Below are 27,618 nucleotides of genomic sequence, written 5' to 3' on the forward strand. Positions count from 1 at the left end.
GGTGAGAAGCACTTAGGGACAGAAGAACGAGCCGCGGCCCGGGGAACGGGGCATGCGGGGCTGGGAATCTGGGCTCTGAGTCGCCGAGCCCCGCCAGGGAAGCGCCGGGGGCGGTGGGTCCCGACAGAGCCATGGATCCCGGGCAGCCTCAACCGCAGCAGCAGCCGCAGACAACGCAGTCCCCGGCCTCGCAGCAGCAGCCGTCGCAGCCCCCGGGCACAGTGTCGGGGGCCCCGGCCGGCGCGGCGCAGTCCCCAGGCGCGGGGCCCCCTCCGGCGGGGCACCAGATCGTCCATGTGCGGGGCGACTCGGAGACCGACTTGGAGGCGCTGTTCAACGCCGTGATGAACCCCAAGGGCGCCAACGTGCCGCACACGCTACCCATGCGGCTTCGGAAGCTGCCCGACTCCTTCTTCAAGCCGCCCGAGCCCAAGGCCCACTCCCGCCAGGTGAGGGGGAGGGGGCGGCTGCGCCGCGGGTGGGCGGGAGGCGGGGGGCGGCCGCGTCGTGAGTTAGTTCTCTCCCTGCCGCCGTCAGCTCCTCTGAGGGAGGTGTAGGGGGGGGAGGGGGCTTGTGCGGGAATCCGCCTTTCGTGAGCTTTAGCGGCGTGGGGGGGCACCCGGCCGGGGTGCCGGGGTGCTCGCTGTATTTCTGCCTCCCTCGCTTTGCGGGGCAGTCTGCTCTTCTCCGCCCGCCGCCATCCCCCTCCCTTTTTACTTGTTCTTCCCCAGGGGCGGGGGCACCTCCTCCCGCTCTTTGGGGCGCTGAGGGGAGCCGGTACCGCGGCGGGCGGGCGGCCCTTGGCCCGGGCTCCGGCGGGGCCTCGGACTCCACATCCGCTTCTTTGCGAGTCCCGCAGTCACTTTATCGGCCTTGTCGGGAAGGTGGCGGCGGCGAGGGGAGAGCCTCTAAAAACTTGTATGAAAATGCTTGGCAGACGGGGCGGATTTCGCTATGAGTTCTGATCCTCCTGTGCCCTGAGGTTGTCCGTCTGCGAAGGGAGGTAATGAAGTTGTGCCAGTCTCTCTGTCTCCCCGGCTCCGACAAACAATATGGATGTAGTTTTTCCACCATTTCATCACTGTGCTGGGTTGAGTGGGATTAACCCCTCGCCCCCCATACACACACTGAAGAAGTTAATTCCCGAGCCACCTCTCAGGTTTGGCGACGTCCAGGGTCCGCCGAGTTTCTGCCTGCACCCCGCGAAGGAGAGGCTTGAAGTCGCAAATCTCGGGGCCCCCTCAGCAGGGCCGTCCCGAGGGGGGTGCGGGAGAGGGCTGGTGTTCGCCTCCGAGAGGTTCTGGTCGCTGAGCAGAGTAGCTTTAGTGCCAACACCCAAGTGTTAGTGCAAATATGACTGAAAGTTAATGTTTAGGCTTCTGTTACCAACTTTTTTGGAAGGAGGCTGTGCCTACTTCAGCGTTTTATTAAGTAATGAACTTTGTTGCTAAGCTATAAAATAGGGTTTATTATGAGCTACTGTCACTTTATCTGTATAGCCAGTAGGAGTGAAACTTGTTCTGTGTACTGGTGCATGGTACTCTTGTTGTTAAGAGTCTGTCAACATTTCCATTATTAAACTTCTGTTTTGAAGAATTTATAACTTTGCTTCCGAAGTTCAGTCCAGGCTGAATCTTGGCACATACTCTCAGCCTAAGAGTTAATTCATTTTCCAAATACTCGAAAAATCAGTCTGGCTTTCATATTGGAAGACTGAAAAGAAAATAGAACGGGGTGGGGCTGAGTTGCTTCGGTAGTTTTCCTTGCAGATCTTTAATGACATACTGAAATCCAGCGAGGAATAAGATTATTACTTGTAATTTTTACTCAGTCGTGAGAATCATATCGCAGTTCCATTGTGCACAAAAGTGAACTGGTACGCATTTGAAGCAGCACTTGGTGCTGTGTCTCGTTAAATACAGTAACGGCAGTTAAGTAGTTATCACCTCCAAAATGCACTTAACGTGTGTGACGTTGACACAAGTTGTACTTTTAAGCTTATGCACCCATCTGGATGTATTGGTGTGCAACCTGCGTTAGATTCTATGGTCCTGCTTTGGCAGGGGAGTTGAACTCGATGATCTCCGGAGGTCCCTTCCAACCCCTAACATCCTGTGATCTTGCTTGTGTATATGAGTTACTCTTCATCTGTAATGCATATTTAGTTGGATCACAGATCCTTGTACGGTCATTCCTAAAATACAAAACTTCAAATCCAGCTAAAGCCAAAGAATCGTTTGCTTCATTGTGGACTGTCTTTTGAAATAAGACTGTTTTCATTTTCCTTTTTTGCTTACTTGTGCCACAAAAACTAACAGGAAAGGTCTTTTCAAAGAAAACGTCTAAGAGAAAATGTCTTTGCATTTATGTAATTCTCCCTGTTTCCCAAGAATTAAAATGCCTCAAATTCAGTTGATTTGCAACTTGCATATTTTGGTTAAATACAATATAAGATAATTAGTTTCCAATTTAACATAAGAAACTTCACAGGTGCTTGTGTACAGATGTAGTGTAGATGTGGGGCTTAGGGACATAGTTTAATGGTGGACTTGGAAGTGCTAGGTTGATGGTTGGACTCAAAGGTCTTAAAGGTCTTTGCCAACTTAAGGGATTCCGTGATTTTTTTATTTTTATGGAGCAGAATTCTCAATCTGAAGAGTACATACATACTTACATAAGTGTGGCCTCATGTGGCATAGAAAGGTGTGGCAGGGGCTGGTACATGCATTTTATTATGGGTGCCCAGGTTCTGATGCATCTACAAAATTGATTAGTGGGTAAATACGTTTAAAAAAAGAGGCCAGTATTACTTTAATCCGGTTTTTCAGAACTGCCTTTTCTGTTTTGTGGATGTGTAATTATTGCTGGCAAGGGACTTTGTTATACTTAAAACTAGTAACTGGTAAATGGTTTTGTGAATAATTTCTGATTGACTGGTTAAAAAGTTTGCTGAAGCTTTGCTTTGGATAAAGCATAGGAAGACTCTTCATAAGCTCCCAATACCCTTAAAACTGCAGTTTGTGTGGGGGGTATGAAGTTTTGAGTTCTGTCTTGTTGTATATGGTGTTAATATTTTTTGTGGTTGAGTTCAGGAGTCTTACACTGCTGGAACTCACTGCCAATGTTGGTTGGCATTTCTTTGTTGCATTTCTCCTTGACTAATATTATAAACCCTCTGCAGAGGGTGTATGTATGGTGTCCTTGCACCCCATATACCCGTTTCAAAAGGAGAGTGGGAAATTAACTCCTCCAGCAGAAAGTGGGTGTGATGGTGATGGGTGGGTGCAGTCCAGTAATGAACCATATGCTGTATGAGGTCTGCCGACTGTGGTCATGTATTTTTCTTAACCTCCATCAAGGAGAACTACTTTAGCCTTCAAGATAAAGCTAAAGGCACTTAGCACATACTTACAGTCAATATTTTGTGACTTACACAAGGCCTGTTGTGATGCTAATTAACCAACCTACTTGGGGGCTTTCTTGGACAACAACAATTGGAAAATAAGCAGAACTTTAGAATGATTTATGGATTTTTACTGAAAGGTTTATTTAAAGGGAAATGTCTTCTGTCAGCTGCATTTCTGCTGAAGTATAAGAATCTTAATGGTAACAATTTTTCTCCTGGCAGGCCAGCACTGATGCAGGGACAGCAGGAGCCCTGACCCCACAGCATGTACGAGCTCATTCCTCTCCAGCATCACTCCAGCTGGGAGCTGTTTCTCCAGGGACGCTTACACCCTCCGGAGTAGTGACTGGACCCGGAGCTCCATCTTCACAGCATCTCCGCCAGTCTTCATTTGAGATCCCTGATGACGTACCTTTGCCACCAGGTTGGGAGATGGCTAAAACACCATCTGGACAGAGATACTTCCTTAAGTAAGTAGAGTTTTTTTTTCGGTTAGCTGTGTCTCTGGTGATTTTTGTCTTCTTTTGGCCGTTGCCTTTTTTATTTTTTTTACAGTCTTTTAATTTGAGTAGATGTCGTTGTTTGAAATACAAATTTTTTTAAAACGTGCCCGTATTTTAAGTAGGAGATTCTACCACTTCATTATTTCTTCCGTATCAACTTTCTGCTGTTTTTGAAAAGTGTACAAAACTCTGTGGTTATTTATGCTTTCTTATTACCATTGCGCTGTATTAAAAAAAAAAAAATCAGTTAAATGATTTTTAAACAGCGTGACTTTGAGTTTTGGTGAATTGTGCAGATCAAAATGTATTTTACACAGGTGTAAAAATACTATTCTGGTGAGAATATATATATTTTTTTTTTAATAAGGGTAATTTTGTGAAGTACACAATCAAAACAGTTTTGCCTGCTGTCTGCTCATGAGGAAATTAATACGTGTTTGATTGTGGTATTTGTGTCTGTAACTCTTAACTCATCTGCAGTTCCTGCAGTGAAAGGGAAGTTGCAGAACTTCTAACATTGTTTCTTGTTCCTACAGATGTAGTTTTTTCACACAGCGAATTAGTATCACCTTTTCTATAACTGAAGAGAGGTTACACATGCCAGCCATCTGACACCTAATCCATCAGGGAGCATTTTCTTTTACATTGCTAGACTTCTAAGCCAGCAGGAGCTTGTCTGTCTTTCTGAAAGTTTGCCCACCAAGATACATAATTTGCCCTCACGTATTTTGACTATATTATGAACATTTTATTTGACTGCAAGTCTCTAAAGAACCCATTATATGTCATTTTCAAAAGGGCTGGGAGAGAGGAGGAGCAGCAGAGTGTGTTATTTATGTAAAACTTGTTTCAGTCAAGAAAAACATCTTTACTCCTACCTTTCTTGCTAAAAAGTTGTCATTAGTATGTGCGTTTGAAGTAATTGAGTTTCTATCTTCAAAAACAAATTTGCATTGTCGTCAATGAAAATGGAACTTTCAGAACTTCTTACAATTGCTTCTTGTTCTTGTAGTGATGGTGTTTCAATACAGAGAAATTAGTGTAAATTCTTATAACTAAAAAGAGGTTACAGCAGTTATCTGACATTATTTGAACCCGGAGATTACTTTTTGAAAGTAGTCATTCTGGAATGCAAAAACGAGTGTCACGATTAGATCTTGAAGATGTTGTCGTTTCTTTGGTGAAATTTAACAAATTCTGAAATATAAGTTCTTTAGTGGGCAGAAATAAGTAGTTACTTTTAAAAATTGTGTTAAGTTTATGCCATTTGAGAACTGTAGCTCTTTGGACCTTGAGGAAAGCACAGACTGAATTTTGAAATAAAAGCAAACTTTGTTTTGACTGTGCTAGTGAGAGCTCTTACAGAGCAGCTTGTGAAGCATAAAAAGTAGATATTTGTTTTTTGAGTTTTACTGTCACAAGTTTTTTTTGATTATGCTATCAATTTTACATAAAAACGGAAAAGCTTAAGTGATAGTAGCTTTTATTTTTTTTTAATTATGCACATTCAGGTGAAATCAGAGTGAAAGATTTGTTCTTGGAAAGCTTTTCATTATTAGCACAAAAAAACCCAAAACAAAACAACATTACCCTTTTTTTTTTTCTGCAAGTTTTTTTGTCCTTTCTTGGTGTCCTGGTATCCATTTCAAAGGGTCAGGTTTCAACACGAGCAATAAAGAGCCTGAGACTGGAAAGTACACACAAGTCTGGCAAACTCATCTGCATGAGCAAGATCGTTTGTTCTCGAGCAGACATCCAAAGTAAATGATTGAAAGCGCTGCTAGCTGTGAAGGATGTGTCTTGAAGGGGAAAGGAGTGGAAACAAACCAGGTTGTTAGGAAGAAAAATAAAGGCTGTACTTTTTGAACCTCTCCCTGCTGGGTCACATGCTGACCTTGGGAGATTTTAAACAGCTTAATGGGTTGTTTTCTTTTGGCTTTCCTTGGGTGATGCTGTGGTATGGGAGAGTCTAATGAGGACAGTTCTGAAGGCTCTGCTCACACTTAAGGAACATTAGTTGTTCCTAAAAGACTGTTTAATTCAAGCTACAGGTGAGATCCACCAACTTTGTTGGGGGTCATGAAGATTTGTAAAAAGCTTTTGGAGTACTAGAAAAACGTTTATTTTGTATGTTTAAGAAATTTTTAAAAATATAAGAATTTTTTTTGAGTTACAAGTTTGCATTGTAGCAGCCTTTTTCAGTGTTATCAGTTTTATGTCGTACCTACAAGCCTGTTAAAACTCACATCTTGCCTAGTTATACCTAAATCGTTTCCTCAGAGTGCAAGTACTAAGATTCTTGATGCTAAATACATTTAACATGGTTCTTTCTACCATATGCAGATTTTTGGTGTCTCTTCCAAATATTCAGCTTTTTTGTTGGCTTGGCTGCATTGCTTTTGGTTTCCATTTGCTCTGTTCTGTAGCCACTTCGTGAATAGTCTGGTAATTAGGCTCTAGAAAGATCTTTGCAGAATAGGTAACAGTATTAGATTTTTTTTCCAGATGTCAGTAAGCCTTATGGTTATAGTTATCATAATATACTACAGTGCAAACAGAATAATATAAAATTAAACACTGTACTTAATACAGTCCGGAACAGAGTCCTTTCCACTAATCAATGGGTCAAGCACCACAAGCATAGTACTTTGTGCAATGAAACAAAAGTAGTGTGTATAGGAGAGAAAGTACTTGTCTGTATATATAGATACAGGCACAGAGTTACTTGGCCAGATATTTTATATACACATGTCTGTACATACTAAAAGAGGTTGGAAGTAGGAGTGTAGGGTCTGAACCAGAACTGCTCTTGTAAATCAGTCTGTCATCTAGAAAAATAGACCCCTTTATGTATGAATGCCCAGCATATGATTTGCCAGAATTCCACTCATTAGTGTTCATGTCACTGTTAGGAGTGGGACTCCTGAGTATAATTTTCCGTTAGTGAACATGCAGATGATTTTGGCCAGTGAGTTAAAAGATGCTTGTTATACTGCTGCTAAAACTAATACTGTTTCTTACTGAAACTGCTGCTTAAATAGAATGCATAAGTTCAGACTTGCCTGGTTAGTAAGTGGTCATGTCTGAGTCATCTCAGCATTGCTGTGCGGTATGCTTTAGCCCATTCTTAAACATGCAGTAAAAAACATTTGCTTGGTTTGTGTGGTGATGTCAACGGCATTGCTTTTTAACCACTTCCTGTTAGCCAGCTGCTGGTTGACATTTCAATGAACTATGGAGAAAGATAGGGGATCACTCTCTAGGCAAAAGATAATTTGCCCTGGGAGTAGCAGACAACAACTTGCAGAAAGAAGAAAAAAAAAAAGTTTTGCTTCATTTTAGAATTACACTTTTATCGTTTTATCTTAGTGTTACACTTTTAATTCATACAGTGCTTGTGTAATAACTCTTCTCATTTTGTAGTGTGAGGAAAAGTTAACTGATTGTCCAGCAAACAAGTCTTGTAATTATTTTTCCTACAGGAAGTAGTTCTTGCAAGCAGTTTATCAACAACTTCCTATTTTTTTTCTGCAAAGTGTTGAATGACTTCCTGAAGGAGGCCAAGGTGGTTTTCATTAGTATCTGTGGGTGTGTTTGAGGTATTTACCCATCTGGCAGAAACCTTAAAAATAGATTGCTGTTACACATTTCTAATGTGCTCTGTACAGAGCTATGGCTTTGGATGTTATGAAATCAAATTGTTTTAAGATAACAGGGAATTTTGTTGCTATACTATTCTTCTCATATGTCACACAAGAAAAATAGCCAGCAACGCCACTTAATTTCTCTCGCATCCCTTTTTTGCTCCTGACTGAAACCACCCCACTACACTAGTATCATCTGCTTCTCTCCTCCTCCTCTCCTCCCTACCTCACTAAAGCAATCTTTTTTTTTCCTGGGCAGGAAGATGTTTGTTGGAAAAACTGCTGCCACAGTTGTACTTTTTTGTGGGATAACTTAAATTACTGGGAAAATGCATATTCAGAATCCTAAGTTAATGTGAGTTCTTGTGTTTATGGTTCTGTAGTTCAGGCCAGTTTGTCACTGAAAGAACTACATTGCTGGAAAACCAAAACTGCAGTCACTATTTTGGTGGGTTTGTCTTCTTTGTCATGATTTTTAATACTAAAAGCCGGTTAAGATTTAACTTTGCTAAATTTTGTTTGTAATAGATCAAATTAATGTCATTATTATTGATTTTTTTTTTGAATGTTTATGAAAATTAAGTCTGTGAAAATGTAAGACTGAGCTACAGAAAAAAGTGAATTCTGTGCAGAGAAAAATAGGCACTGTGAATTTCAGGACATAGCTAGAAGAAAGAAATATTAGTTAAAACACTCTTGAAGTGAAACATACTGTGGTGTGGTTTTGGCAACTTAAGGCTTCTTTTTTGTCTTTGAAGATGGTCGTGGTACTACTAAGTGTATATCTGTCCTACCTCTTAGTCGGAAGAGCCCTGCAAAAGAACGGTTATACAAACTACTTTGAATTTGAAGTTGTACTAGAGATTTTCATATCTTTAAAAGGATGGAGGAAGAATAAGGGCAAACCTGCCTTATTTGTGTTAACAGTGATACTGAGCTGGGAGGAGGATGAAAGTACATCTTCAGCCCACTGAATTCAGAGATCTTACAGCCAACTTAGTGGGTGGGCATCAGTGAAAGCAATGGCACACAGTGTTTTTCTTGTGTTTAGTTTTGTTTTGCCAAATAAAAATTGCAAATGACAATAACCCTGCATTCAATACCCTTCCATAAAAGGTGATTTTGATAAGACTCTTCCAAAACCAATTTAATAGATGTGTTTTCATGTAAACCAAAACCATACCCTGTGGTTTTCACTAATGTATTTTCCTTTTAGTTATAAGCATATTGGCATTTGCTGTCTTCAGAAAATAGAACTGGGGAAAAAGACAGGATCTGTAGCAGTTAGTTGTAAATTAATTAAATTATCTCTGTGGATTGTATTTATTTATTTATTTTAAATTGGCTGTTGATCTGTACCTTTCTTCCTCCCACAGTTTTTTTCCTTTTAATATATCTCTCATAAAAATAACCTTTGTTCTTCATAGTGTCTGATTTGGTGAAGTCTTTTCATAAACTCTTAAAGAGCACTGGATTAAACCTCTTCTGAGAACTTGTAATACTGTAGGAGAGCATGCGCCAGCTGTAGAAAATAAAAAGCGACTGTAACTCCTGCAAATCTAAATAGAATCTGAACATACATGCAGGAGAGAGGAAGCAGTGGCATTCTCAGTAAAATAAGGGTGTATTAATGCATTGTTCATGAAGGAGGGAAAAATCTGGTTGCTTCAAGTAGCAAAGATTAAAACTTTCAATTTCCCTTATAAAACTGGTCAAAATTACCTCTGGTTTAGCTGCTGAAAGCACTGGTGTACTTTTGAGTTTTATGCTTTAAATGCCTAATACTGTTCTGTATCAATGCTTTCCTATCTCTTGAATCAAATTTGAGATATGTTTTTATCATCCTGTGGTCTGAAAACATACTATGTTGAAAGCTACAATGTGACTGAGATCTTTATTAACTAGTCTTTTATAATGAGAAATTTTAGAGTCTTTCCCTTCAGTGATAAGAGGCAGCTTCTGATACAAGTTTAATCAGAATTTCATGTTTAAAAAAAAGTGCTTCTGCAGTTCTGCTTGTTGAAGATTTTGTCAGGTTATATTTGGTTAAAAGCTCTGTGGGAGCAATTAAACTGCTATGGAACCACTTCTATTCTCTCAGGTCTTGACCTCTTCTAAAGACAAACAAGAATTTGATGTAAATCAAGATGAGTGTCTTCTGCGCTCATTTATCCTTTTGCCTTTCTTCTGTATTTTGAAGATGGCAGGGACTTGTGTTGTTTGTGTTGGGTTTTTTTTCAGTAGTCGTCTGGTTTGCAGTGTAGGGTAACCTGTAAACCATCAGTCACATCACGGAAATTCCTACTCAGTAGAAATCGGTAGAATGGTAAAAGGACTTTAATTCAAAAGTTCCCATGAAAGTAGAACAGGCAAGACCCCACTGTTTTTTTCAAAAAAACACTTCTAATTGGTAAATACATTTCAACTGATCAGTGGCACCAGTGGGTAAAATCAGATCTACTTTCAAAAGGCTGACCTCTTTCTCTCTTATCTTTCATCATCTGGAAATCAGTAGCTTTAAAACTTCAAATCTAAAACCTCCGTTTATAGTTTATTCAGTTTCCCTCTCCAGTTGTGGCACAACAGCTGCAGCATTTTCAAAGCTAACCCAGAGCAAGCAAAACAAGTTTTTCACTCAGTTGATCCATTTTAAGAGTAGATTCCTGGAGAAAGTAGCTTATTAGCACTGGGAATGCTGAAATATTGAACTGCAGGACCTAAATTGGGTCACATGTAAAATTAAAGCCAAGTTCCAAATCTGCTGCCAAAGAAACGCTTTCTCACATCAGTCAATAAGCAGTTACTGCATGATGCCTAGGAGAGCAAAGTATGTTAGTTAGGACTAAGATACAAAATGAGCTGTTGAAACTAGTCTTCTATTAACTAAAAGCAGCTTCTTTCAGGCTCTTGATTAAGACTAGACACTTACCCCTCTGCAGTTAACCAAAGGGGGGGAGGGGGGGGTGAGGGGAGAAAGTGAGATAAACAGCTACAGAGAGCTGTCAGCCAAGACTAGAGATGTTTCTCTTTTCATGTGTGGCCAGACCACTGCATGTGTTTATCTTCATACCCGGGAACAAATTCAGATGATGTAATTAGATTTAGTTGAACCTTTTGAAACTGATAGCTATTCAGTTCTTCTATTAATTTTCTGATCTTACGTTTTTGTAAATACCAATGTAACTGCATGTATTGTTTGTACAATGCAAACATATATAGGCAGTGCAACTCATTAATGGCGGAACTTACTGTCTTTCACTATTTGTGTAAACGTTGTTCCATCTTTTGCTTTCTTACTCTACCTCCTTCCTCCCCCACATCCCCACCAAACTGCACATGATTGTGCAAACCCTAATACTTTAATGACTTAATTTCTCTTTTAAAATCTGAAGAAAATTTCACTTGGCTGAGTGCAGATTTACAGGAAATTTTTGTCAGTAGCAGTTCTCTGGCAGTTGTGGTCAGGATACTAGGTAGTTGACTCAAGGGAAAGATGGAATTGTCTAGGGGGGAAATTTCACAGCCTGGGAGTTAGCATAGTGTGGAACAAAATTCTTGGGAGGAGTCTGTGCATTGGAGTGTTAACATATAGATGGCATGTTATGGCAGGACATGGACGTAGTCTTTTGCAAACAGCTTGCTAAACCTCATTTGGATGTAAGGCTATATTGGGAAATTTACTAGATAAGCTGTATTTTTTGTTCAGCATTTGAGTAGGAATCTATAGCATGGGGGACATTTATCTTCATTATGAAAATGTCACTTGAAAACTGGAGTTTTATTTGGAGACCAAGAGTTTTTGAAAGGCATGACTAAGATGTGTTGCTGTTTCATGGCCTCTTGAAGTCTGTTTTCTGGGATTCACTCTGCTAGTGTTTTACTTGGCTTTTAACTAAGTTACTTCAGGCTCTGTTTCAGGCAAGTATAGCTAAGTTTTCTAAATTGCTGGTTAAGTCAAGCTAATAATATAATGCTGCTTTGTAAAGTAAGACTTTTACCAGTACACTGCCTGTCAGTCATGTCAGTTGCTAAGGAAACAAAGCTGTCTTGAAAACAGTCTTGGACTTTACTTTAATTTCACTAATGAGGTTTTGCTGCGTCATAACAAAAGCCTAAATCCCTTTGTTGGGTCCCTGACGTGCTGTTTGGGGACTTAGATCAGTGTTAGTGGTAAATTTTAGTTATTGATTATTATGTTGAGGTTATGAAGCCTTCCCCCCCTTCCCCTCCCCCCCCCCCCCCCCCCCCCCCCGCCTGTCTTATAGGAAAGTCACATAAAGGTCATTTACTGTTGCCAATTTATCTCCAGTGGGTTTTGATTTATGGAAAGCTTTCCTAATAGTCTGTCTGCACAACAAGAGTTCATTTAAACAGTCTTACTACTTTAAGGATGCCTCTTTTTCTGCTTACCTGTTGTAGCTCAAGTGCTTTAGTTACAAAGTAAACTTTTTTCCTTTTCCGGTTATATTATGAAATTAGATATATATATGATGTAAGAAAACTTTTGAAGCAAAGAAGGATAGATTATATATGCAAAATCAAATTCTTTGTATAAAGGAAAGAAAAGCAACTCAATTTTTTTCAGTTTTCTTTGTTGTTTTCCCTACTTGAAAAGCTTGGTTTGCAAATCCTCTGCAATTATTTTTGTTCCAACACTGCCATAATCTCTTTAGAATAGTGAGAGATAGACTAAAAGAGAAATTTCTTTCCATATCTTCTAAGTGTGCGGATTGTGTAGTTTTTATAATTTACAAAACCTTTGCCATTGTCAGAGTAACCATCTTTGCATGAGTTAAGAATAGGGAATGACATATACTTCAAAAGGTGTAATCTGATGTAGAGAAGCCTACTAAAAAGGAAAGGTGAAAGGACTTGGAAGTGTGTTCCATGTATATATTTGAAAAACATGTTTGTAAAAAAGGTAATGCCGTGCTTTAACTGGAGTTTAGGTGTTCACTGACTTCTGTGATGGCCTTTGGGTCAGGATGAATTATACTCATTTCTCTGAAAAGTTTTATGTACTTCCAGTTTTCAGTGAACACAGTTAATAACGCACTCCATGCTTACAAGACAATGTACATGGCACGAGCCTGACTAAGCTAAAACTGCTTGGGTTCTAGATCATGTATGGATAGATTTTTTTTTTTTTTTGAGAGCTTTTTATTTACACTGCTGTTGACATAATCATATATATGTTATCGAGTGTAGAGATGGGTTTCATTTTCCTGTTCTTTGTCCCTAAATCTGTGTACACTTAATTTCCCTCTCTGTGTTACTTAAACTCTTCTATCCAGTGAGTTTAACATCTGGACTACAGTAAACACTGTTTCACAACTGATCTTTCAGATTTCCACTTTTTCAAGGAATCTTGTTCTGAAACTATTTTAAAGCAGACTTAGAAGGTTGAGACTAAATAATTAGTAGATAAGAGGACAGGAACTTTCAGATTTGTAGTGTTAGAAGAATGGTTATCATCTGTATGCTTATGGGGAGGAAGGGGGGATTGGTCTAGTCCTTTGTTTTTTGTTTTTTTTTTTTCCACTGGCTAGGCATAAGGAAGACAAAATGTAAAACAGGCCTTAGCATAAACAGTTAAGAATTAACATTTTAGCATCTCTATTAATGAGGTAAAAGGAAATTCTATTTATATATTTTTTAAAAATAGTCTACAGTTCAGTTGTGCCCATTTTTTATTATTCTGTTAGGTCCTGACATGATCAGTCTTGTATTATAGAGATCTGTTGAGGAACTTGGACAGTTCATTTTTTTTCTTAACGAATTAAATGTTATTTGTACATGGTAATGTCTCAGGAAAAATGAATCCTAATTCAGTTTCATAGTTGTGGTACCCATTTTTCAACTTCTACTTTTAAGGTTTCATTGAAAGAGAGAAGGGGGAAGCAGGAAGGGACGTTCTTGTTTTCTCCTCTGGTGCAAATATTCATGTGGCTTTTGCTCAGGGCTAGAATTTGAATTCTGTTTATGCTGTGATAGTGCTGTGGGATTGCATGTGAACTTCAATTAATTCCTCCACTCTGCAATCCTGCTGGAGTAGGAGTGTAGACCCTGGTCTGTGCCAAGCTTTGCCCTTTTGAAATGGCCTGAAATGCTTGCTCTGTGAAACTGAAGGGGAAGATTTTAAGTGCTTTCCAGGCCAAGGTAACTGCTAACTTTTCAAATAGTTTTGAGAGCTGCAATACAGTGAAAATTGCTGCTTTCTGTAATGGATACATTGTATATAAATAAATTTATGGGAAGAAATCTTTCATCTTCGTAAGGTGCCGTTGAGTCTTTCTTTTGTACATGCAGAACAAATTCACTTGTATAGAATTTATTTGAAATACAGGGGATTGTGGTGCTGAAGCTTCTTGCTTTGCCAGGATCTGCACATAACTTGCCTATATTGTAAAATTATTTATAAGAAAGATATAAGGAAACATAAAATTTTGCTAGTGCATAATGCTTTTACTTCATAACTAGCTGAAATAACTATCTTCTATCCAGTTTTTACAGATTTCATCATTACTGCCCTTACCTGCAGTTGTGATATGAAATTAGGAAAGCGTAGAATGCTTCAGTTACATGCCCACTGTTGATTAAAATATTCCAACCTCACTTACCATACATAAGTAGATGTGCATATACTTTGTCTCTCTTCATTCGTCTGTTTTACAAGCAGCAGAAAAATAAGATAAGAATTCTTGTAAGCAACTGCTTTATCAAACTGATGAGTCCAAAAGGTAGAAAGTTTTTTTAAATGAGGATATACAGACTGCAGTGCAGTAGCAACTGATGCTGTTGGATTGTGCTTCATAAAACAGTCCTCTTATTTGCATTTCACTAGGACTAGTAACTTTTCATTTAGGTTAGTATATTACCTGCGTACTGTTTGAGTCAGTATTTCTGCTAAAGTATTTAGTTTTCAAATCTATTGGCTGTTTACCTCCTGCTCAGCATTTTAGAGCAGGTGAAAGTTTCCTAGCTGTTACCCTCTTGTGGGTCCTACAGAACCAATATTTGGCTTTTGTTTGCCATAGCAAGGCTGAACTACAGAATCAGATGATAATGTGTTGTATTACACAAAAAGATTTCTGTGTGAAACTTCTAAAGCATACTTACAGTGATTAGGTGAAGGAAAAATCAGATGATGATGTGTACCAGTACAGGTTAGGGGCTGCCCTGCTGGAAAGCAGCTCCACAGAGAAAGACCTTGGAGGGCTGGTGGACAGCAAGTTCTCCATGGAACAACAATGTGCTCTTGTGGCCAAGACAGCCAATGATATCCTGGGATGCATCAAGAAAGGTGTGTCCAGCAGATCGAGGGAGGTTCTTCTCCCTCTCTACCCTGCCCTGGTGAGACCACACCTGGAATACTGCATCCAGTTTTGGGCTCCCCAGTTCAAAAGAGACAGAGAACTGCTGGAGAGAATCCAACAGAGAGCCATGAGGATGATTATAGGACTTGAGCATCTCCCCTATGAAGAGAGACTGAAAGCCCTGGGACTATTTAGTCTGGAGAAGAGTGAGAGGATCTCATCAATGTGTATAAATATCTGAGGGGTGGGTGTCAAGCGGAGGGGGCCAGGCTCTTTTGGGTGGTTCACAGTGCTAAGACAAGGAACAATGGGTTGAAACTTGAACAGAGAAGATTTCACCTCAACATGAGGAGAAACTTCTTTACAGTGAGGGTGACAGAGCACTGGAACAGGCTGCCCAGGGGGGTTGTGGAGTCTCCTTCTCTGGAGACTTTCAAAACCCCCCTGGATGCATTCCTGTGTGGACTACCCTAAGTGATCCTGCTCTGACAGGGACGTTGAACCTGATGATCTCTAGAGGTCCCTTCCAACCTCTGATATACTGTGATACTGTAAAGTGGAGATGAAAAATAGGAATAGTAGCAGTAGGGAGGCAGTAGAAGTAGTTCTACTTAAGTGTTCATCTGCTGTTCTTGGTACAATGTTCAGTTTAAAAACCTAGCAAATGCTGGGCCCTGGCATCTTTGCTCTTATAAGAGAACTTGTTTGCAGCATTTCTTTAAAGTGTCAGTATTGATTCATACCAAGTGCCTGTCAAGACAATTTTCTTGTTGCTAGTAGTGGTGATGCACAAATGTCTTGATAATACTAAGAACAGGGCAAACATATGTGATACTCTCTGAGAAGATTCACAGATTTCAACTGTCCTCCAAGACTTGTACTGTCTCTTCTTGAGGCCATAGAAACCTTCAGCATCTGCTGCATGCTTTAGCAAGGAGTCTAACTGGTTGTCTATCACTGCATGAAAAAACGTTTAAGCTTCTCTTTTAAGCTTGGCTCCCATCAGCTTCATTCAGTGGTGCCCAGTTCTTATTTTGGAAGTGACAATGAGTGGTTGATGCATATTGGTTCTGCTCAAGATTGGTATCTCTTCTTCTGGAAATTACCTCTTTTGAAACTTGGCGAGTCCCAACCTGCTGGGTGTTCCTGGGCTAGAAGTCTTTTTCAGCAATCCCTCCAGCCTTTCTGTAAGCCTTTTCCAATTTTTTTTTTTTTTTTTTTTACAGATGAAAGGTTAGGAATGTTAAATAAAATCCACCATTTGGAACCTTTCATCTGAAAAAAGTAGAATTAAATGTACTCCTCCTACTGCTTATCCTTTCACTCTATATGCTTTTCCCTCCCTGCCCCAGTTCTTTGCAGTTAGTAGTTGACTAAGAGTAAATTTGTGTCATTGGAAAAGTTTGTGATGATGCTGCTCTTTTTCTTGCAGAGATCCTAGTATATAGGCCTCTGTGGCAGTTGACCAGAGGCTTTGCACTGATGCAAGACTTGTGGTTTTGGCATTGAGTTTTTTAATATGGGGTTGTAGAGGGAGATTGTTTTATTGGTTATTTTTGTTTTGTTTTGTTTTCTTACTGATTTTATACTCCTAACTGTCTGTTCATGTCATATCAGGACCTATCCTTAACCTATAACTGGTTTAAAAAACCAAAATAAACAAAACATACACAAAACCCCAGCCAACAAAACAGCAGCACTTGCTCTTCCGAATCAGGTTCCCTAGTTACAGGTTTCTGGAACTTAATACCTGCTATGGTTGCTATGTCTCCAGAATCTGAATTTTCCCTATGATCCTTGGGATGCAAATACTACTGTTGGGCATTCACCTTGAAAAGGGAGCATCATCTGTACTTCCTTCCAATTTATATCTGGGAGCTGGTCCAACAAAATGGAAATATGCTGGTGTGACAAAATAATGTCATATGTGTCACTTAAAAAAAATCCAAGTGAGTTTCATTTCCACAATAAAATACCTTGTGGCCAATACTACACAAGTAATTTTTATATACTACACAATACAGGTTTTTCATTGAATGAATATGTTATTAGAGAAGTAAGCAATGGCAGGATACTTGGAAGACAAGTTATGTCTCTTCATATCCTCATTTCCATCAGTGCTGAATGCATGTTGATCTCAACCTTGATTTGGAAGTGTCATTTCATATTCTACTTGTGAGTTTGGTTACACAGTAGCTTCTGTCAAATACCATCCCTCACCTGGGATCTCCGTACGTGTGTACACCGTATTTTTCTGTGTCATGCCATGTGTCTGTATTTATGAGTTCCAAGTTTTTCAGCCAGCTGTAACTGATTTTGTGATATTGAGTATGTTGTTTCAAATGTGGCAATCAATAAATAATCAGGTAATAATGGACAATTGTCTGACTCTTGAGTGGTTCAGATGGAACCTTCTTCTTGCAGCAGTGAAGGTTGATTAATTCTGCATACAAGCTTCAGGATGGCTAGGACCTTAAGTTGATGGGAAGATTTGAAGAGCTGTGAATTTACCAGGTGATCTAGACATGCGGCTGGTTTGTTTTCTTCCAAGTTAACAAACACAGTTGTTAGGATCTTTATTAATATCTAGCCAACCTAGCATTTAGTGAAGCCTGGTCATTCATCCTTCTCGTGAAAGCACAAATGTTGCTTAAGCTAAACCAGGTCAGAAGTGACTGTTTCACCAGCTGTGGAAAACTGGCAAGGCTGGAGGTTCAAACTCCCTTCCTTCTGTTAATATGCTCCTTCAGAAAACAGTTCTCTGCAGCAAAATACCTAGTGTAGCTTCTGATGGACAGCTCTCATCTAATGACTTTTTTTTAATGGGTTGTAGTTTCCCTAATAGCAAGGAAAAAAAGAAAAGAAAAAAACCCAACCAAACAAAATGTCATGCTTTAGGTATGATTTTCTTTAGGATTAATATATAAATAAATAAATAAGAGCAGTTAAGAAAATTGCTCAGTCTGTTTCAAGATATCATGCATGGTGACATCCCACATCATATCTTGCTCTAAATGTGTTGTCCAAATGGCTGTGCTCTACTCTACAGTCTTGTATGTGTTCATTAATACATACAGGGACTTGCCTTCCTGGAATGCCTGGTTGATACATAGATTAGTTTTCTAGGTTATTGCTTACTGTTGTGATCCTGTTTATGCAATTTCGTTTAACTTGGTTAAAGCTCTGACAGGTTGCTGGATGTGTATTACAGTAATCACATTTCATCTACCACATGACATACCTTCCTAAATGATCTATATGCTGGGTGTTAAGTCATAATAGCAGGGAATCCTATTCAAAATAGAAGAAATTGCTGCTTGTCTGTGAAATCATTCTCCATATTTGTACTCTTCTGTAATTATGGGTTTCTGAACAAGAGAGATTGAACAGAGAAGACAGAGCTAGACAGAACAGAGAAAAACATAGTTCCCTAGGGAAAGTGTGTCTTATATTTAATGTCATTTGGAGGAAAAACCAAAGTCTTACAACCTATTTTTAATGTCTTTTACCCTGTAACTTACTCAAGTAATATTTTGATCAATCCTGTAAATTATGTTTACAGAAGAAATAATGTAAATATTTTTAAAAGCTTTATTGAAATGGTACTTTTTAATTCTGACTTCAGTTTCAAAGGAATATTCTTCTGCTGCTAATGGCAAAAAAAAAAAATCATTGTGAATTCCAAGAGTAAGCCAATAATAAGGCATAATGTTTATTCTTGTCTCCTTTGGATCCACACTGTATTATGAGCCTCCAGAAAAGAGGTCACTTTGTTTTTCCAGTTAATATCTACCTACATCCTACCACCTGTAGCAATGCTCAACAAAATTACTATTCTTAATCTAAAATTCGGAGAGCTGATTGACTGCAATCCTCAGGAAAATTAGCTTTAAAAGTCTAGAAAATTTTACTCTTAAAATTGTGTTTTGAGATATTTGGTTATAAAAACCCTCAAACTAAACAAAAGACCCCACTTGTTTGAGCTTCTGTTCAATACGTGATCAGCATCTTCTGTTACGGAATTTGCATTTCTGTACTGTTTCTAGAAGCACAGATTTCATTTAATGGCATAATCTTGAAACAAGGTGTAAGGTCATCTGTTTCAGTGTGTCTAACAAGATGTCACTTTTCTGCTAGGAATATATGGTGCATCAGTGGGGGAGAGTGGAAATAGTATATAAATTGTAGCAAATTATTGGTTTGGGGTTTTTTGGGGTGTGGTGTTTGGTGTTTTTGTTTGTTTGTTTGTTCTTTAGTAAATAAACCTTTGCATTAATATGCAGCTTAATATGACCTTCAAAACCAGTAAATAAAATAGTGTGAAAAAACAGTTCTGGATGAGCCATATAGAGAAAAAAAAAATAAAGAGCATTGGTTGCCTGGCTTGTAAACTGCAATTGAAGAAGTTTTATTGCAGACATCTGTGTGGAGTTACCACTTTCCTGTTGCACAGAAACTGAGCTCGGGTGAAATAATGGTTATTCCAGTCACACCAATACACATCTTATTTACTTAGGACTGTCAATTAAGGGAAAAAAAACAAACAAACCACCAACCCCCCTCCCCCCCAAACCAAAAAAACAAACAACCCCCCCCCAAGTGTTAATTCTGGGTAAGTGTAATATGTGACTGTGGGCCAGTATGGATTTTGTATCTGATATTCCATGATCTGAGCTTGGTTTTATTCTAACAATATGTGTATCACAGTATATCAGAGGCTGGAAGGGACCTCCAGAGATCATCGGTTCCAACCCCCTTGCCAAAGCAGGATCACTTAGGGTAGTCCACACAGGAATGCATCCAGGTGGGTTTTGAAAGTCTCCAGAGAAGAAGACTCCACAACCCCCCTGGGCAGCCTGTTCCAGTGCTCTGTCACCCTCACTGTAAAGAAGTTTCTCCTCATGTTGAGGTGAAATCTTCTCTGTTCAAGTTTTAACCCATTGTTCCTTGTCTTAGCACTGTGAACCACCCAAAAGAGCCTGGCCCCCTCCGCTTGACACCCACCCCTCAGATATTTATACACATTGATGAGATCTTCTCTCAGTCTTCTCCAGACTAAATAGTCCTAGGGATCTCAGTCTCTCTTCGTAGGGGAGATGCTCAAGTCCCCTAATCATCCTCATGGCTCTCTGTTGGATTCTCTCCAGCAGTTCTCTGTCTCTTTTGAACTGGGGAGCCCAAAACTGGATGCAGTATTCCAGGTGTGGTCTCACCAGGGCAGGGTAGTGAGGTAGAACTTCCTTCGATCTGCTGGACACACCTTTATGCATCCCAGGATATCATTGGCTGTCTTGGCCACAAGAGCACATTGTTGTTCCATGGAGAACTTGCTGTCCACCAGCCCTCCAAGGTCTTTCTCTGTGGAGCTGCTTTCTAGCAGGGCAGCCCCTAACCTGTCCTGGTGCCTCTTGTTATTTCTCCCCGGATGTAGGACCTTGCACTTGTCCTTATTAAACTTCATTTGGTTTGCCTGCCCCCAGCTCTCCAGCCTGTCCAGGTCACATTGGATGGCAGCACAGCCTGAGGGGGTGTCAGCCAACCTCCCCAGTTTTGTATCATCAGTGAACTTGCTGAGGGTACTCTCAATCCCCTCATCCAGGTCACTGATAAAGTTATTGAACAAAACTGGACCCAGTACAGATCCCCGGGGGACACCACTTGCCACAGGCCTCCAAGTTGACTCTGTACCACTGATGATGACCCTCTGAACTCTATTGTCAAGCCAGTTTTCAGTTCACCTCACTGACCAACCATCTATGTCACATCTCCTGAGCTTTTCTATGAGGATGTTATGGGAGACAGTATCAAAAGCTTTACTGAAGTCAAGATATATGACATCCACTTCTCTTCCCTCATCTATCCATTTGGTCAACTTCATAGAAAGCTATCAGATTAGTTAGACAAGATTTCCCCTTGGTAAATCCATGTTGGCTACTCTTGATAACCTTCTTGTCTTCCATGTGGTTAGAGATGACCTCCAGGATGAACTGCTCCATCACAGAATCAGTCAGGGTTGGCAGGGACTACAAGGATCATCTAGTTTCAACCCCCCTGCCATGGGCAGGGACACCCCACACTATATCAGGCTGGCTAGAACCTTATCCAGCCTGACCTTAAGCATCTTTCCAGGGGTGGAGGTGAGGCTGAGTGGTCTGTAGTTGCCTGGGTCTTCCTTCTTGCCTTTTTTGAAGACTGGAGTGACGTTTGCTTTCTTTCAGTCATCAGGCACCTCTCCTGTTCTCCCTGACTTTTAAAAGGTGATGGAGAGAGAGGTTCAGCAACCGTGTGAGCCAGCTCTCTCAGTACTGGTGGATGCATCCCATCGGGGCCCATGAATTTGTGTGTCTTGAGATGGTATAAGAGATCTCTAAACATCACAAACCCTGTCCTGACTGACCAGTGAAATGTCCACATCTCTCCAGTTCTGCTCCCTTGCTTTTAGAGACTGAGGTTCCTGAGGGCTGGTCTTAGGAGTAAAGACTGAGGCAAAGTGTAAACTTGGCTTTGCTGCAGTTACAAATTCAGCATGTGAACTAAATTCAGCTGAGGTCAGCAAGGTGTGTGTGGTGGTTTTGTGGTTGGATTTTAATCTTTTTTTAATTGGCTTAAGCTTTTGGGTTTTTTTGGGTTTTTTAAATTAAACTATTTTGGGCATTGAGCTGAGCTGTTAACCAGTATGATGTGTTATGATATCGTGGATAATCCTAATGAAGGTGTTATGAAACCCAATTTTGTTGCCTTTGTATAATACCTTTTTTTCCCCCTTGTAATTTATCAGAGCAAGAAAACTCCAACCAAACTGGAAAATCTGAAATACTGTGGGCTTTGGGAAGAGTGTTGGGAGGAAGACAGCTTGGATTTTTGTCACTGCATATAAGCATTTAATTTTTAAGTCTACAAGTACTCAGCAGAGTTTTTGGCCCATTCAAGCCTTTAACAGGGTTTAATATTGGCACAAAATCAACATCTTAGTGTAGATAACTTTTAATGAGAGATCACAGTATTAGTTTTACTTTCAATAGCGTTAATTATATATATGTGGTATTGAAAAGTTACTATAAGAAAAACATACTAAGCTCAACTAACGACTAACCTGTGAGTGACTCGTAATCCTAGAACCATTTTAGGTGGAAAGGACCTTTAAGGATCAGTGACTCCAACCATTAACGTAAGACTGCCAAGTCCATCACTAATCCATGTCCTTAAGCTTCACATCTACACGTCTTTTAAATACCTCCAGGGATGATGTCTCTACCACTTTCCTTGGCAGCCTTTTGGTGAAGACATTTTTCCTAATGTCCAGCCTAACCCACTCCTGTTTCAATGTGAGACCATTTCCTCTTGTCCTAATGCTTGTTACCCAGGGGAACAGCCTGTCTCTCACCTCACTACAGCCTTCTTTGAGATAATTGTACAGAGCAATAAGGTTTCACTTCATCCTCCTTTTGTTCAGGGTAAACATCCCCAGTAGTTCCTCACAGGACTTGTTCTCTAGGCCCTTCACCGGCTTGATTGCCTTTCTCTGGACATGCTTCAGCACATCAATATCCTTGTAGTGAGCGACCCAAAACTGAACACAATTTGAAGTGAAGCTGCATCAGTGCTGAGTATTGGGTGTTTTGATTGGGATTGAGTTAATGAGGTGGGAATTATAAAAAAAGGGTTATCCTTGTTTTCACGAAAACCCTGCCCCAAAATTATGTACAAAACTGATTAAATTTATTTACAGATTCTGTTCGGTCGTGAATTCTACAAGGATGCTTATGGCCAACTTTAATACAATTTAGAGAATTCAGAAAATGGAAAAGGCTAAGCCACAAAATAGCTTAACCCCACTTATAAAATCAGAGACAAGCCAAGACCCTAGGGAAAGCTGAGAATACTGGTTTTGCTCATGAGGACAGAGCTGGAAATTTGAGATAGTCCCTAGGTCTCTCTTCGGTGGCAGGCTCCAGAACTGCAAGTTTTATAATCTGATTTGTGGATAACATGGCACAAATCCAAAGGAAAAGGGACCCGCCAAAATCCAAGTGTCCTTAGATACAGCTGCCCCAAGGCAAAACTCATGTAGCAGCACTGTCTGAGTAGTGCAGGAGAAGCTGTAGTGCCGGCCCGTTCCAGTGCACAGCTGCAGTTTTATGGCAGGCAGGGTCATTCCAGCAGCAGGCAGGCAGTGGGACCCCAGGGCAGGCAAGTTCAGGGAGAAAGCCAGGTCCGAGTGCTGATTTTTCCAATTTCACCATGAATCCAGAGCATGAGCAGAGCGAGTCCAAAATGAACGCCATAATGAGTGCCAAAATGAGAGCCAAAAAAGAGCATAGACCGCTTCGTGGTCACTCTGTTTAAGACCTTCCTTAGACACGTGTCCAGTGTCACTATATACTGGGCATGAAGAACCCAGCCAATCAGATCTGGTTCCAAATCCCAGTGCAGGCATCCCCACAGGTGAATATGTGCGAGGGACCTCAGCTCCCGGCGGGAAGAATGGGCACATTTTTTCCTGTCCCCCGGGGGAGAGGAAAGACAATTTTGCGTTTGGAAGGCAATTTTTGCCTTTGTATTACCCAATTCAAACCTCTGCTGATGAAGGTGAGGGAAGGGGGTTTGGAGCACCCCGTAACACTGGGGAATGATTGCTTCTGTAGTCCTGCTGGCCACAGTGTTTCTCATACAAGCCAGAATTGTTGACCTTCTTAGCCACCTGAGCACACTACTGACTCGTATTCTGCTGACTCATATACTGCTGACTGTTAATCAACACCCCTAGGTCCCCTAGGTTCTTTTCAGCTGGGCAACTTTCCAGCCACGTTTCCCCAGGCATTGCATGGAGTCATGGTGACCCAAGTGCAGGACTTGCTACTTAGCCTTGCTGAACCTCATGCCATCGGCCATGGCCCATCGGTCCAGCCTGTCTAGATCCCTCTGTAGAGACGAACTTGCTGTCATTACCAAACTTACTGAGGTTGCACTTGATCCCCTCATCCAGATCACTGATGAAAATATTAAAGAGAACTGGTCCCTATACTAAGCCCTGGGGAACATCACTTGGTCAGGCACCAAACTGAATTTGAATTTATCTCCAATCACCAGCACTCCTTGGGTCTGGCCATTCAGCCAGTTTCTTACACAGACAAAAGTACACACCCAAGCCACAAGTGGCCAATTCTCCGGGAGAATGTTGTGGGAAACAGTGTCAAAGGCTTTACTGAAGTCCAGATAGCCAACATCCATAGCCTTTCCCTCATCCATTAAGCAGCTCACCTTGTAATAGAGGAAGATGAGGTTTGTCAAGCAGGACCGGCCCTTCATAAACTCATACTGACTGGGCAAGATCACCTGATTGTCTTGTATGTGCTATATGACCTTCCCTGGCACTGAGGTCAGACTGACAGGTCTGTAGCTCCCTGGACCTTCCTTCTGGCCTTTCTTGTACATGGGCATTACATCTGCTAACCTCTAGTCAGTTGCGACCTACTTAGTTGGCTAAAATTGCTGATAAATGATGGCAAGGGGCTTGGGTGGGTGAACACTTCCACCGCCTTCCTCTGTATACTTGGATGTATCCTGTCTGGCTTCATAGACTTGTGTGTGTCTTAAGTGGTATTGCAGGTCACTAATAATTTCCCCTTGGATTGTGGGAGCTTCATTGGTCCAAGTAAAATCAGAGTAAATGCTTGTCTGCCCTCAGAAGTTTTGTAGGTGTACCTGTGGAAGCAGAGTTTTCAGCTGTTCTGATGATCTACATCAGAACAGTTAATAAAAAGTGCAAGCTTTACTAGGAAAAAAGTCACCATAATTTTATTTATAACCGTATCCACACCACAGTTTTGGGTATTTTTGATGTGATTTTATTGTTGTTAAACAGCTTGCAAGTTTTTGGAGAACAGCTGTCAGAGAAATTGAAATGTAGAGCAAGATACAAAGACATGCAGGTAATGTGAGGGGGAGGACTTATAGGGAGACTGAAATAGAAAGGAAATGAAAGATAATGCAGAATCAGTATTTCTTCATATTTCCCTTGTGTTGAAGCAAAGTTGTTCCACAAAGGCAATAAAACAGGTAATGATTTAGCTTAGTTTCAAGTAGTAATGATAGTTTGAAGGGATAATTTTGTGCCTATAAAATATGGCGTCTTACTCTCTTCAGTGACAAAACTAGCATGTTACTATTTCCTGCAGTTAAATTAGGCTCGATATAGAAGCCGAAGAGGAGGGATAGGCTTGGTTTGTGTTTTTATGCTCAGGAAATACAGGTGGCTGTTTTGTTTGCCTTAGGCAAAGCAAGATGATGAAGAATACTGAGTGTCTGACCAACAGGGGTTGGATGTGGGGAGAGAAGAAAACAAGAAACATGTAGGTGCAGGTCTCCCAGTAAAGGAATTTGTTATGGTTTATTCTAAGGGGAACTGATACAAAGAACTCAAGTCTGTATCTGTTTTCAAATATTCTACTAGGCATTTACAAGTGTGAATAAACTGTAATATTTTATAAATTTACTAAACTTAAATGTTGGTGTTTTTTTTTTTAAATCTTTGTTCCTTATGTAAATAATTACTGCATTTGTGGTTCAACTCAAAACACCAGAATAAAAAATTAAGTTATTCCTTGCTGCACATAGCTCGTTTTTGATTTATGACTTGGTCTTCCAGTTGACCAGCTTGGTTTAACTGCTGTGCTATGTAAAACTAAAGTCAACGTTGAGTGCTTTAATTAACTTGCTTACTATATGATGATAGAGCAAACAGTTTCAGCATATGTGTTCATTATAGAAAGATGTGTTTAACTCATCTGTGAACCTTCTATTTGCCTGTACATATACAATCGGATACATAAATCAAAAGGTATACAACTTTATTCTAATCAGAAATTATAATGCAAAAACACATTTTAAGAAAGAAATTACATCGAAATTCTCAGTGTTCAATATAGAATTTCAATGATTGACACATCCTTGGAATGAAAATGTATGGCAGTATTAGATATTTTGTGTAAATCCTGTCAAAGACTTTGTGTAGCATGAAATTTCTATTCTTTCAAAGTGAAAATTATCAGGTGTATCTGAGATGTAAAAATTGTAGTTCTGGTTCTGGAAATGTTGGTATTTTATTTCATGTGGGTTTTAATAATCCTTACAGAGTAACTTCATGCGTCTTAGCCAGTATGGAAAAAACCATTAGGAGAGTGACGAAATCTTGGTCATAGATTATGCACTTTTTTTACACTCTAGGTTGTGGCCTATTTTTTTCATTCTCGTAACCCTACATATGCCATCGGTGGTATCGTCACCCAGTAGCAACAGGAGAGAGACTGTAAAAATTAATGACTTAATTTTCCTTTTATAGTACTGCTGTGTATCAAGCTACAAGCTTTTTGATTGTACAGTTAATTGAAGCCAATTTAGATGTTTTTAGAGATCATTCTCTACAGAAGGAAGTATAATATGGTATTAATAGCATTGAGATTGATTTCCAGAAGTGTAGCATTTAACTCTCTATTCAGTCACTTCTGTTTGATGAGTCTGTTTTCACTCCCAGGTTACGTTTTGCTTCATTATGAGAAACATACCAGGAACTGAGAAATGCAGTAAGGTTTCCCCTTAAAGAAAAGGGGAAGGGTCAGAAGAATATAATTTCTTTAATCAGTGCTTACATCATGCTATTCAGGGGCAACCACTGGATTTCTATTGATTATGGCAATTCAGCCACTCCTTATAAGGAAAGCCAGTATGCTTAACAACTTTTTTTTTGGTTTGGCTTTGACCTCTCTGATTAAGTCCATCAATAGATACTTTCTGGGTAAGTAAGTCAGTGGTGCACAAGAAACTGGCAGTTAAGATTGTAAAAGTTCAGAGTTGTGGTAGGCTTGCTTCTAAAAATAATTATGTATGTACGATTCCATTGTTTGTGTCTGAATGTGAGTGGTCTTGTGTCTGTTAAGCTGTTTAAATAGAACTCATACTGAATAACTTCATGTTCTGTGATATTGCAAGCCTTAGAACTCTTCCACTGGTTACTTTTGCAAATGAAAATCACACAACTTGGAGCTCAAGCTGCTATTGTTTTCACTGGTTCCATCAGATTTTAGGTTGCATGAACAAGACCGACCTGCCTGAAAAATTCAAATGATGCCCTTTTTAGACAGATGCACCTTAAGCAATGGCAAAAGAATTTGGAAATGGTAGAGACAGCAGTCACCTAGTTCGACCTTGATAAAGGTCAATATATAATCCATGTATTTGCTGTTGACAATATGTACATCTATTCTTACCAAATATTGTTCTATTGAAATGTTTGCTTTCAGTGAAGTAACCCAATAACAATGCAGAAGAAATTGAAGATGGTTTCTGTGTGAAATTGGGATAGCATAATACAGGATTTGTTTTATCAGAGAAATAAAAATAATGGAAAATAAATTGAAATAATGTTTAATGTTAATTCTTCCCTATTGAAGGTATAAACTTACTATTGCTTTTAGTGCTTGAAAACTTTGGAGAACTGAGTTTACAAAAATGTAGACATCACATCAATTGAAAAAAAAAACCCTAACAACAAACAAGCAAACCAAAACCCAACAACTTGAATACTCACTGTAGTGGAAGTGAGATTCAAAATTCTAATTTCTTGTTTTGAGTATTGTCAGAGAATGAGGCAGATCAAAATGAGCCTGCAGTCTGTAAAGGCAGCAACTTGCATACTGACTGCACTTTTCAGAGTCAATGCAATCTATCCAAACTCACCATAAAACATAAAT

The 27,618-nt window shown here is 40.0% G+C and overlaps 1 protein-coding gene across 4 annotated transcripts in view; it reads left to right on the forward strand.

Moving 5' to 3' along the window:
* Positions 1-131: 131 nt before the first annotated feature.
* YAP1 (Yes1 associated transcriptional regulator) overlaps positions 132-27,618 on the forward strand; it is a 93,785-nt gene continuing 66,298 nt past the window's right edge. For all 4 annotated transcript variants that reach the window (XM_054381605.1, XM_054381612.1, XM_054381620.1 and 1 more), the window contains exons 1-2: positions 132-449; positions 3,629-3,876. In XM_054381605.1, the coding sequence (XP_054237580.1) occupies positions 132-449; positions 3,629-3,876 (566 nt within the window). The remainder of the gene's footprint in view (positions 450-3,628; positions 3,877-27,618) is intronic.

Source organism: Indicator indicator, chromosome 1, assembly GCF_027791375.1.
Source record: "Indicator indicator isolate 239-I01 chromosome 1, UM_Iind_1.1, whole genome shotgun sequence".
In the NCBI taxonomy this organism is placed as follows: Eukaryota; Metazoa; Chordata; class Aves; order Piciformes; family Indicatoridae; genus Indicator; species Indicator indicator.